General features: G+C 35.9%; 1 protein-coding gene across 7 annotated transcripts in view; it reads right to left on the bottom strand.

Annotated features, from left to right (window-relative positions):
- MYCBP2 (MYC binding protein 2) overlaps positions 1–12,902 on the bottom strand; it is a 276,011-nt gene that overhangs the window by 92,195 nt on the left and 170,914 nt on the right. For all 7 annotated transcript variants that reach the window (XM_029210306.1, XM_029210307.1, XM_029210310.1 and 4 more), the window contains 3 exons: positions 6,731–6,903; positions 5,122–5,266; positions 411–626 (listed from right to left, as the gene is read on the bottom strand). In XM_029210306.1, coding sequence (XP_029066139.1) covers positions 411–626; positions 5,122–5,266; positions 6,731–6,903 — 534 coding nt within the window. The remainder of the gene's footprint in view (positions 1–410; positions 627–5,121; positions 5,267–6,730; positions 6,904–12,902) is intronic.

Raw genomic sequence — 12,902 nt, 5'->3', positions numbered from 1 at the left:
AGCCTAAAGAAGTAAGAAACCCAAAGAGATGAGTCTGGCATTTGGAAGAACCCAAAGTTAAAGGGGACCTAGGTAACTCTGAATCCCTGAAGGGCTATGTCCTAGGAGTACTGGTAAATTGAAAATAGACAAGTACGCTTGTAGGAAATGAAATCCAGTTTCCAAACATCTCAATCTCTGATTGAATTAACTTGATCTACAACTGGAAACCTCTCTAGACTTCTGCCAAAAACAAATGAAAATACTCTTTGTAGGAAAAGAACATTATCCTTAAAAAAACATTGCAAGTTTGACATCTGTCAACAACTCTCTAGACCTGTGATTTGTATCTGAGTTTGAATCACTGAAATGTCTGTTAAATGAATGAATGGTGAAAAAATAAAATTTTTCTGATAAGTAAAACAAATTACCTTCATCATTGTTATGGCAATATATCGAGCCTCCTTCACTATCATTGGTTCATATGAAACATCCAGCTTTGGTGATGCCAGCCCACCAAAAGTCATGTCAGTATTAGAAGGTACAGTTGTTATTGCAGGACTGCCAGGAATCCTTTGAGGTTTCTTTACTTGCTCTTGTTGTAAAGATGTTTTTTTCTGAGAAACAGGAACGGCTTTCACTTCCACCTAACCATGATATTATAAAAACCAAATGTTATTATTATATAACTGTCCGTAACACATCAAAAGAAGCAATTTACACAATTGTAAACTCACAATCCTATACATTTTGTTACCACTAGTCCCTCTTGGGCATTCCTTTCAAAGATTATTTAACATTGCCAGAATGATCAAGATGGTTCCACCTCAGTAGGAATCCTGAACAAAGTGTAAAAGAGAGGCCTTGTTTTTGGGAATAAATAATCAAAAATATCAAAACACAAAATAAAAACAAAGGCAGCCATTAATAAAGTCCAGGAAAGGATAGTCAAACGAATCTACATTCTTGCAGGGACTAACATTAAATTATTTTATCCGGTAATTCAGGTATAATTACTTGCCAGCAATCTTCACATATTTTAAAGCACTGATCTCAATTTTAGCCATACTGTTTTGCAGAAGAAAAAGTACTCCATTGATAGGTATCTTAGAAATTAACAGCTAATAAAACAAATCTTATACCTAAAACTTAAAGATGTTTATTTACTCTGCAAAAAGAGTACTATTAGATAGTTTTGTCACCAACACAAACTATTAGAGCTAAGCAACCTATCGATAATTAAACTTTCCAACTCAGCTTCTTCAACAATAATATGGGGATATCTTTTATCTATACTTTACTGTAGAGATGCAAAGAACAGACTTCCTAAGGCATTTTAAAACACTGAAAGTATAAATTGTCTCATAAACAATATTCAGAAATACTTTCCAGAAATTATAACAAAACATTTTATTGTTATTTATTTGTTTATGCATTGGCAAAATACACTCAATCCCTAGGCAACCACAAAGTTACAAACAATTTAAATACCACTTTAGCTCTTTATCATTCTGAGAGTCACCCAAAATTTCTTCTGTTCTTTTCAGACACTACTTTTGCGGTTGGCAAGAACAGGTAATTCAACATCAAGCTCTTCACAGAAATAGAAAGGATTGCATAAAAGAAAGTGACAATATTACTTAAGTAATTGAGAGAAATGTGGAATGTCTTTAATGTGTATTATTCTTATTAATGCCATTCTAGGGAGTCAGTAGTTTGAGACTCTCAGTGTCTATATATAAAGTTAAGTGTAGCTAGCAAATACATTCCATTAAATAACCACAATCTTTAGTTGCGGTTATGAGAAATCAGTATTTGGGTTGATATAATGCTCTGAAAATATTAAAAACCCATCTTACATTTAAAACACAGAAGTTTAAAGATAATGGTAAAATTCTTCAGCTCATATACATTGCCACCATTAAAAGCTTTAAACTTAAATGTAATAAAAAGGAAAAAAAAAGCAAACGCTTCCAAATTCTAAGACGTTTGATTTTAAATTATAGCCACTATTTTTATAAATACTATTTTGATTTAATCTTTCTTTAAACTATATTTACCCTAAGTAAATTAACAGCAGAAGTACATCTGCCTATGTTCTACGAACCTTGAAGTAAATCACTGAATAATTTCATACTCTAGGAGTACTGAGATATAAAATGATAACCATTCTGCTTTCTTTCATAAACTGTGCTTCTCTGTAAACTTTGTTATTCTTTTATTTCCGACACAAGTTTCTCTTTTCATTAAATAAGATTTCCTTGGAATAATCATTTTATAAGTTAAAAAAAAACCCAATAACACTTGCTGCTTTAAAAAGGATTCTGGATCTCACTGAAATATTACCTGCAAACCAACTTCTTTGTTCCAAATAATTGGTTATTACTACATAAGGATACTTCAATAGTTTTTGAGAAGTCTAAAATGCTCCTAAAACTTCATGTGCTATCAGGCTGAAAACAAAACAGATTGAACTAATTTTGTTTTCAGCTAATATGATAATGTGATATAATAAATTAAACATCAAGAGGTATGCAAATCACTTTTCCTAAATAGTATTTACTGGAGTTTCCTAGATACGGTTTCTAAATTAGACATAAATCTGATATGAACTTGAGCATAATGAGTAAGAGATTTAGGGCTTCTCGCCCTCAAGAAGCAAAATAGGTAGGAAAAAAAAAAAAAAAAGAGGAAGTAAAGAAAGATCATGTGGCTAAAAAAAGAACCCAAAGGGCTTCCCTGGTGGCGCAGTGGTTGAGAGTCCGCCTGCCGATGCAGGGGACATGGGTCCGTGCCCCGGTCTGGGAGGATCCCACATGCCGCGGAGCGGCTGGGCCCGTGAGCCATGGCCGCTGAGCCTGTGCGTCCGGAGCCTGTGCTCCGCAACGGGAGAGGCCACAACAGTGAGAGGACTGCGTACCACAAAAAAAAAAAAGAACCCAAAGAGGAGAACAAAAGATAAAGCATAAAGTCTGACTCTGAAATGTAAGATGTAAACAACCCAGGTACTAGAATGGAGTAAGAGACAACAAAGCAAGGTGGAAACACAGGAAAATACAGCTGAAGATACACTATAGGCATAACAGTATGAACATTAAAAAGAAATGAAATGTTATGCCTACCTGGAAAATGGTAACTACAACATAGTCACATGAATAAGGAACTTACTGTGGGCTCAAAGACTGGATTTAACAACTCACTACATACACTTAAGTGAGAAATTCATCAGTGAATACACAAACCCCTCAATATATTAATGTATATTGTATTGTGATCAAAACTCTGTCCTTGAGTGGAGTGATTTTTTGTATCACTTTCAGAATTACTTTTTTCTCTGTTCAATTTTTTTCTTATCATCTGTGATGCTTTTTGCATTCTAAAGAGTAATTCTTAGCGGGCCTGAAATCACTTTGATGGGGTGTGATCTTCCTTTAAAAAGTAAGATATAAGGGAAAATATAAGAGTGCAGCATACTGTATGAATGTGTATTATGTATATTGTATGTAACTAAGAGTACATACTCTTCCACCCTATATATGTACGTTTGGGTCGTAATGCAAATCCTTGCTGCGGGTCATGGCCAAAACTTTGAAAGCCACTGGTGAAGAGCCTGATTTTTGTTTAGTATCAGGGTCAAATACTTTTCCATACAGTTTTACTTACTGGTCTTAAGACATGTGAACTATATGTCTCTTGTCTTTTTTTACTATGAGTCAAGTTAGAGGCTCCAGTGGCACTGTGCTTCTTCATGGTACAAATCAAGTAGTTGAAATAGTTCTGGGACTTCCCTGGTGGTGCAGTGGTTAAGAATCTGCCTGCCAATGCAGGGGACACGAGTTCGAGCCCTGGTCTGGGAAGATCCCACATGCTGCAGAGCAACTAAGCCCGTGTGCCACAACTACTGAAGCCCAAGCACTAGAGCCCGTGCTCTGAAACAAGAGAAACCACTGTGATGAGAAGCTCGTGCACTGCTGTGAAGAGTAGCCCCCGCTTGCTGCAACTAGAGAAAGCCCACGTGCAGCAACGAAGACCCAATGCAGCCATAAATAAATAAATTTATTTATTTATTTACTTATTATTATTTTTTTTTTTGGCGGTACATGGACCTCTCACTGCTGTGGCCTCTCCCGTTGCGGAGCACAGGCTCCGGACACGCAGGCCCAGCGGCCATGGCTCACGGGCCCAGCCGCTCCGTGGCATGTGGGATCCTCCCGGACCGGGGCACGAACCTGTGTCCCCTGCATCGGCAGGTGGACTCAACCACTGCGCCACCAGGGAAGCCCAATTTATTTATTTTTAAAAATAAGAAGAAAAAAAGAAATGGTCCACATCAAAAAAGTCTTAAAAAAAAAAAAAGTAATATTGAGGTAAAATCAGCTGCTCTGCGAGTAAAAAAAGATTTTGTGGCTTAATCAACTCTAAGTTCCAAACAACCAAATCACTTTGTAATACAACTTTGGGGGGCAGGGGCGGCTAGGGATTGCCTATACAAATTTTCTTTCAATATTGACTATTTTCAGAAATATAATAAAAGTTTAAAATAAGATATTTAATTAATAGATTATATCACAAAGGACTTAATATCATGCATTACAATATGCTCTGAAATGTCGTTATTAATTCATGTTTCAGGGAAAAGGTATCCAAAGAACTATATCCTTCAATATAGCACATGACTAGCTCCAATCCTCACTCTTTTACAATCCAAATTTATGTATAAGTATCAATATTATATTTTAAAGCTTGTTTCAACAGTACCAAATGCAAAATGTATTTGAGTCTTTTAAAAGATAGGTACAAAATTTTTAAATGTATTCTTTCATTGATTTATTCAGTCACTTATGTATTAATGGCCTTCCCTCTGTGTGCTTAGCACTCTTTGTACGGACACTTTCTTATCCTTCCTTGGAATCACCACAGCACCTAGCAAAATGTAAAAAAACAAACCAAAAAATAGATACCTTGGAAAGTTGAGTACTGATTAATATAAACAAGCCATTTAAACAATTTTTTGGCTTCCTTCATTACGTATATCTAAAGAGGGTACTGCATATGGTATCTAAGCACTTGCCATTTCTAAAATTTTATTAGTTACAACAGTCAGTACATAGTTGTCTACTAATACAATCCCAATATAATTACCTTCATGTTGGGAACGTGTACCACATCCCCATACTGGTCTTTTGTTTGAACAGTGATGGTGGTAGGCCAACCACAACGAATATCATCCTTATTCAGAATCAAAGATGTTTTCTGAGGATCAGCATAGGAATCTGGCTGAAGCCACCTAGCAGTAATGAAAAAAACAAGTAAACAAAAAACCAAACATTCATCAACATCTTCAATGATTAACATGAAACTAAGCCAAATGAATAAAACTTGTATCAAACAAAACGCTAAAGTGGTATCTTCATTTCTGATTCAGTGATAATGACCACAAGTGTATCCCTTGGAAATAGTTAATGACAAATTCATTAAAAAATATGCTGAAGCATATAAGATTTCTGATGATTATAAATAAAATATAAATAATTGTAAAATCAGGAAATTTGAAATTTTAACTATAGCTGATTTAAAATAAGCAAGAAAATGAATTTAGGTTGCATATACTTTGAAGTCCCAAATACACTCTTTAAGGGAGGTCTGCTGAATTTGCCAACCTGAAAACCTGGAAAAGAGCAGGGTGTCTGTCAAAGCAGGGACAGAAGTGACATTCTGCTTGCTGGAGAGCAAGCAGGTTAAAGATATGTTGTCTATCTTCTCTCTTTTTTTTTTTAACATCTTTATTGGAGTATAACTGCTTTACAGTGGTGTGTTAGTTTCTGCTGTATAACAAAGTGAATCAGCTATACGTATACATACATCCCCATATCCCCTACCTCTTGTGTCTCCCTCCCACCCTCCCTATCCCACCCCTCTAGGTGGTCACAAAGCACCGAGCTGATCTCCCTGTGCTATGCGGCTGCTTCCCTTTACACAATTTCTTAACTATCTTCCCTTACTACCCTCTCTTCCATGTAAATTTCGCCTATTTTCTGTACTTTGTGATATCCATGCCTGAATTCATGATCATCATATCCATGATCTACATTCAAGTTGTCCTGTGAGATGAGTAATGAGTAATTCTGCCATGCATTACATAAAAAGTCCATAAAGATAGCACGGAGGCTGACTTAAAAGATTTTCTAAAAAAAAAAAGATTTTCTATTCTTCTCCAATCACCATTTTGGTTTTTAAAAACTAAAGAGTAATCTCTGTGGTTTTAAAATTAAAGCCAGAAAGAAGTCAGATTTCTACATTTACTAGTAAAATCACAAGTCAGCATATTTGTTCTTTTCATCTTCACAAAAAAGCAGACAGCAACAAAATAAATGAGAACTCCATAACCTCAAATGATTTAATTTAAATTCTAAATTTATATTTGTATTAATTGTAGATTTGGAAAAAAACATATTAAAATAAATATAGTGATAAACTTAGGAGGTTAGTACAGATATTAAATACTACCATCAAGTACACAGACTTCTCAATTTTACCAGGTGTTCTACATATTTTTAACAACTATTATATATTTTTAAAATACTTTGAAATATTAACTACCATTTTATACTTCGGCAAGTCCAAAACACATAAACTAGATTATCTTAGGCAGCACTGTAACATCCTAACGATTCCCCTCTCATTTCTCTTCAGAAATGAAGACTGAGGCAAGCCCTGAAAGGAAGTCATTGTAGTACTTAATATACATTACCTCGCAAGCCTTCCACCACTTGATCCTGGGACACAAGCAATAAAATCATCCAGAAAGGACTGTTCATTGCTTTGGATTTGAAGTGGTAAGTTTCCTTCTAGTGCTTCCAATATAGTTGGTGAATGAGAAAGCGCTAAACCCTTTCCAAGAATACCAGAATGGGTTTTGCACACCTGTTGGGTAAAAGAGAACATTTGCATATTTTATTTTTTAAATTTATTTTATATATATATATTCTTGTATCATATAACAGACTTTTTTTCGAATTTTATTTTTTATACGGCAGGTTCTTATTAGTTATCTATTTTATACATGTTAGTGTATATACATCAATCCCAATCTCCCAATTCATACCACCACCACCTCCCCACAACCCCGCTTTCCTCGCTTTGGTGTCCATACGTTTCTTCTGTGTCTCTAATTCTGCCTTGCAGGCTGGTTCATCTGTACCATTATTCTAGATTCCACATATATGTGTTAATACACGATATTTGTTTTTCTCTTTCTGACTTACTTCACTCTGTATGACAGTCTCTAGGTCCATCCATGTCTCTACAAACGATCCAATTTCGTTCCTTTTTATGGCTAATGCTCCACTGTATATAAGTACCACATTTTCTTTATCCATTCATCTGTCAATGGGCATTTAGGTTGCTTCCATGACCTGGCTATTGTACATAGTGCTGCAATGAACATTGGGGTGCATGTGTCTTTTTGAATTATGGTTTTCTCTGTGTATATGCCCAGTAGTGGGATTGCTGGGTCATATGGTAGTTCTATTTTCAGTTTTTTAAGGAACCTCCATACTGTTCTCCATAGTGGCTGTATCAATTTACATTCCCACCAACAGTGCAAGAGAGTTCCCTTTTCTCCATACCCGAGAGCATTTGCTATTTGTAGATTGTCTGATGATGCCTGCTCTAACCGGTGTGAGGTGATCCCTCACTGTAGTTTTGATTTGCATTTCTCTAATAATTAGTGATGTTGAGCAGCTTTTCATGTGACTCTTGGTCATCTTTATGTCTTCTTTGGAGAAATGTCTGTTTAGGTCTTCTGCCTGTTTTTGGATTGGTTTTTTTTTTTTTTTTTTAATATTGAGCTGCATGAGCTGTTTATATATTTTGGAGATTAACCCTTTGTCTGTTGATTCGTTTGCAAATATTTTCTCCCATTCTAAGGGTTGTCTTTTCATCTTGTTTATAGTTTCCTTTGCTGTGCAAGAGCTTTTAAGTTTCATTAGGTCCCATTTGTTTATTTTTGTTTTTATTTCCATTACTCTAGGAGGTGGGTCTAAAGAGATCTTGCTGTGATTTATGGCAAAGAGTGTTCTTCCTATGGTCTTATATTTAATTCTTTAATCCATCTTTAGTTTATTTTTGTGTATGGTGTTAGGGAGTGTTCTAATTTCATTCTTTTACATGTAGCTGTCCAGTTTTCCCAGCACCACTTATTGAAGAGACTGTCTTTTCTCCATTGTATATCCTTGCCTCCTTTGTCAAGATTAGTTGGCCATAGGTGCGTGGGTTTATCTCTGGGCTTTCTATCCTGCTCCATTGATCTAGATTTCTGTTTTTTGTGCCAGTACCATACTGTCTTGATTACTGCAGCTTTGTAGTATAGTCTGAAGTCAGGGAGTCTGATTCCTACAGCTGAGTTTTTTTCCCTCAAGATTGCTTTGGCTATTCAGGGTATTTTGTGTCTCCATACAAATTTGAAGATTTTTTTGTTCTAGTTCTGTAAAAAATGTCATTGGTAATTTGACACGGATTGCACGGAACCTGTAGATTGCTTTGGGTAATATAGTCATTTTCACAATGTTGATTCTTCCAATCCAAGAACATGGTATATCTCTCCATCTGTTTGTGTCACCTTTGATTTCTTTCATCAGTATCTTGTAGTTTTCTGAGCACAGGTCTTTTACTTCCTTAGGTATGTTTATTCCTAGGTATTTAATTCTTTTTGTTGCAATGGTGAATGGGATTGTTTCCTTAATTTCCCTTTCTGATCTTTTGTTCTTAGTGTATAGGAATGCAAGAGAATTCTGTGCACTAATTTTGTATCCTGGAACTTTACCAAATTCATTGATTAGCTCTAGTAGTTTTCTGGTGGCATCTTTAGGATTCTCTACGTACAGTATCATGTCATCTGCAAACAGTGACAGTTTTACTTCTTTTATTCCAGTTTTTATTCCTTTCATTTATTTTTCTTCTCTGATTGCCGTGGCTAGGACTTCCAAAACTATGTTGAATAATAGTGGCGACAGTGGACATCCTTGTCTTCTTCCTGATCTTAGAGGAAATGCTTTCAGTTTTTCACCATTGAGAATGATGGTTGCTGTGGGTTGGCTGTATATGGCCTTTATTATGTTGAGGTAGCTTCCCTCTATGCCCATTTTCTGCAGTTTTCACCATAAATCGGTGTTGAATTTTGTCAAAAGATTTTTCTGCATCTATTGAGATGATCATATGGTTTTTATCCTTCAACTTGTGACTATGGTGTATCACATTGATTGATTTGCGCATATTGAAGAATCCTTGCATCGCTGAGATAAATCCCACTTGATCATGGTGTATGAGCCTTTTAATGTGTTGTTGGATTCTATCTTGCTAGTATTTTGTTGAGGTTTTTTGCATCTGTGTTCATCAGTGATATTGGTCTGTTATTTTCTTTTTTTGAAGTATCTTTGTCTGGTTTTGGTATCAGGGTGATGGTAGAATGAGTTCGGGAGTACTCCTTCCTCTGAAATTTTTTGGAAGAGTTTGAGAAGGATGGCTGTTAGTTCTTCTCTAAATGTTTGATGGAATTCACCTGTGAAGCCACCTGGTCCTGGACTTTTGTTGGTAGTAAAATTTTTAATCCCAGTTTCAATTTCATTACTTGTGATTGGTCTGTTCACATTTTCTATTTCTTCCTGGTTCATTCTTGGAAATTTATACTTTTCTAAGAAATTGTCCATTTCTTCCAGGTTGTCCATTTTATTGGCATAGAGTTGCCTGTAGTAGTCTCTTATGATGTTTTGTATTCCTGTGGTGTCCGTTGTGACTTCTCCTTTTTCACTTCTAATTTTATTGATTTGAGTCCGCTCCCTCTTTTTCTTGATGAGTGTGGCTAAAGGTTTATCAGTTTTGTTTATCTTCTCAAAGAACCAGCTTTTAGTTTTATTGATCTTTGCTACTGTTTTCTTTGTTTCTATTTCATTTATTTCTGCTCTGATCTTTATGATTTCTTTCCTTCTACTAACTTTGGGTTTTGTTTGCTCTTCTTTCCCTAGTTCCTTTAGGTATAAGGTTAGATTTTTTATTTGAGATTTTTCCTGTTTCTTGAGGTAGAACTGTATTGCTATAAACTTCCCTCTTAGACCTGCTTTTGCTGCATCCCATAGGTTTTGGATCATCATGTTTTCGTTGTCATTTGATTTCTTCAGTGATCTCTTGGTTATTTAGTAATGTATTGTTTAGCCTCCATGTGTTTGTGTTTTTTACGTTTTTTTCCCTGTAACTGATTTCTAATCTCATAGTGTTGTGGTCGCAAAAGATGGTTGATAGGATTTCAATTTTCTTAAATTTACCAAGGCTTGATTTGTGACCCAAGATGTAATCTGTCCTGGAGAATGTTCTGTGTGCCCTTGAGAAGAAAGTGTAACCTGTTGTTTTCGGATGGAATGTCCTGTAAATATCAATTAAATCTATCTGGTTTATTGGGTCATTTAAAGCTTGAGTTTTATTAATTTTCTGCCTGGATGATCTGTCCATTGGTGTAAGTGTGCTGTTAGAGTCCCCACTATTACTGTGTTACTGTCGTTTTCCTCTTTTACAGCTGTTAGCATTTGCCTTATGTACTGAGGTGCTCCTATGTTGGGTGCATATGTATTTATAATTGTTATATCTTCTTCTTGGATTGATCCCTTGATCATTATGTAGTGTCCTTCCTTGTCTCTTGTAACATTCTTTATTTTAAAGTCTATTTTATCTGATATGAGCATTGCTCCTTCAGCTTTCTTTTGATTTCCATTTGCATGGAATATCTTTTTCCATCCCCTTTCAGTCTGTATGTGTCCCTAGGTCTGAGGAGGGTCTCTTGTAGACAGCATATACATGGGTCTTGTTTTTGTATCCATTCAGCGAGCCTGTGTCTTTTGTTTAGAGCATTTAATCCACTCACATTTAAGGTAATTATTGATATGTATGTTCCTATGACCATTTTCTTAATTGTTTTGGGTTTGTTTTTGTAGTTCCTTTCCTTCTCTTGTGTTTCCTTCTCTTGAACTTCCCATTTAGAGAAGTTCCTGTAGCATTTGTTGTAGAGCTGGTTTCGTGGTGCTGAATTCTCTTAGCTTTTGCTCGTCTGTAAAGCTTTTGATTTCTCCATTGAATCTGAATGAGATCCTTGCTGGACAGAGCAATCTTGGTTGTGGGTTCTTCCCTTTCATCACTTTAAATGTATCGTGTCACTCCCTTCTGTCTTGTAGAGTTTCTGCTGAGAAATCAGCTGTTAACCTTATGGGATAACCTTATGGGAGTTCCCTTGTATGTTATTTGTTGTTTTTTTCCTTATTGCCTTTAATAATTTTTCTTTGTCTTTAATATTTGTCAATTTGATTACTGTGTTTCTCAGCATGCTCCTCCTTGGGTTTATCCTACCTAGGACTCTCTGTGCTTCCTGGACTTGGGTGGCTATTTCCTTTACTATGTTAGGGAAGCTTTCAACTATAATCTCTTCAAATATTTTCTCAGGTCCTTTCTCTCTCCTTCTGGGACCCTTATAATGCGAATGCTGGTGCATTTAATGTTGTCCCAGAGGTCTCTTAGGCTATCTTCATTTCTTTTCATTCGTTTTTCTTTATTCTGTGCCGTGACAGTCAATTCCACCATTCTGTCTTCCAGGTCACTTATCTGTTCTTCTGACTCAGTTATTCTGCTACTGATTCCTTCTAGTGTAGTTTTCATTTCAGTTGTTGTATTGTTCATCTCCATTTGTTTGTTCTTTAATTCTTCTGGGTCTTTGTTAAACATTTCTTGCATCTTTTCGATCTTTGCCTCCATTCTTTTTCCAAGGTGCTCAATCATCTTCACTATCATTATTCTGAATTCTTTTTCTGGAAGGTTTCCTATCTCTACTTCATTTAGTTGTTTTTCTGGGGTTTCATCTTGTTCCTTCATCTGGTACATAGCCCTCTGCCTTTACATTTTGTCTACCTTTCTGTGAATGTGGTTTTCATTCCACAGGCGCAGGACTGTAGTTCTTCTTGATTCTGCTGTCTTCCCTCTGGTGGATAAGGCTATCTGACATTTGTATATTTTAAAATATAAAACTTTAATTTCATGAATTTTTTTGTATTTGCACCCAATTTTAGATAGGCCTTTTTGGGGAAATAATTTTCTTCCCATGCCCCAGTGCTCCTTTAGCCTATAAAGTAGAAAACTTTCAGGAGGGAAAAACTTGGGATACTATTTCCAGTGTCTTTCTTCCCACAAAAAAGAAGTGATTTATCAGAGATCTGCATGCTAGATGCAATGGTGCATCTCCTCCCATTCTAGCTTTCTACATGTGCCACATCCCTCTTTGTCAGGGCCAGGGCTCCCTTTCAAAGACAGCTGTAAAGGTCTCCCTCTTTTTGTGTCTCCATTACTGGTAGCTATCCTGGGTACGTTGTGTTTGTTCTCTTGGGCAGGTGGGTACCAAGGTCTTGACTTGGGCAAAAAGTAGATGGAAGTCTGACTGTGGCTGCACATACACTGCATTAGCCTGTGTAAGCCTTATTAAAGTTAAGAAAAAAAGGCACATAAAACTGAAATTTTAGTTCTCACCTATATGAGAAGCAAGCCTTATATTTTGGAAAGACTTGCTTTAAGGGCTAAAACTCTAGAAAATTTTTAATGACCATATAATAAATTTCAAAACATAATAGTTTTCACAGAGAAGGATTATATTTCCATTTCTATCAATTTCTACCACAAGTAACTTGTGCATTCTATAAGCCATGCAATTTCAAAGTTGTAATCTTTAAAGTCAAACAGACTTGAGGTCAAATCCGGACTCTGGACAAGCTATTGCTGTGTGCTCTCGAGCTAACAAGTTACCGACCATTCCTGAATCAGTGAAATGTATAAACTGGTGATCAAATGATATATCTTCCGTGGTTATTATAAAATTTAAATTAAATAACACATTT

The sequence above is a fragment of the Monodon monoceros genome, unplaced genomic scaffold, assembly GCF_005190385.1.
Source record: "Monodon monoceros isolate NGI ecotype Baffin Bay Population unplaced genomic scaffold, NGI_Narwhal_1 Super_Scaffold_8, whole genome shotgun sequence".
Lineage (NCBI taxonomy): Eukaryota > Metazoa > Chordata > Mammalia > Artiodactyla > Monodontidae > Monodon > Monodon monoceros.
The sequence above is the reverse complement of the archived record's forward strand: the minus strand, read 5'-3'. Positions and strand labels throughout refer to the sequence as shown.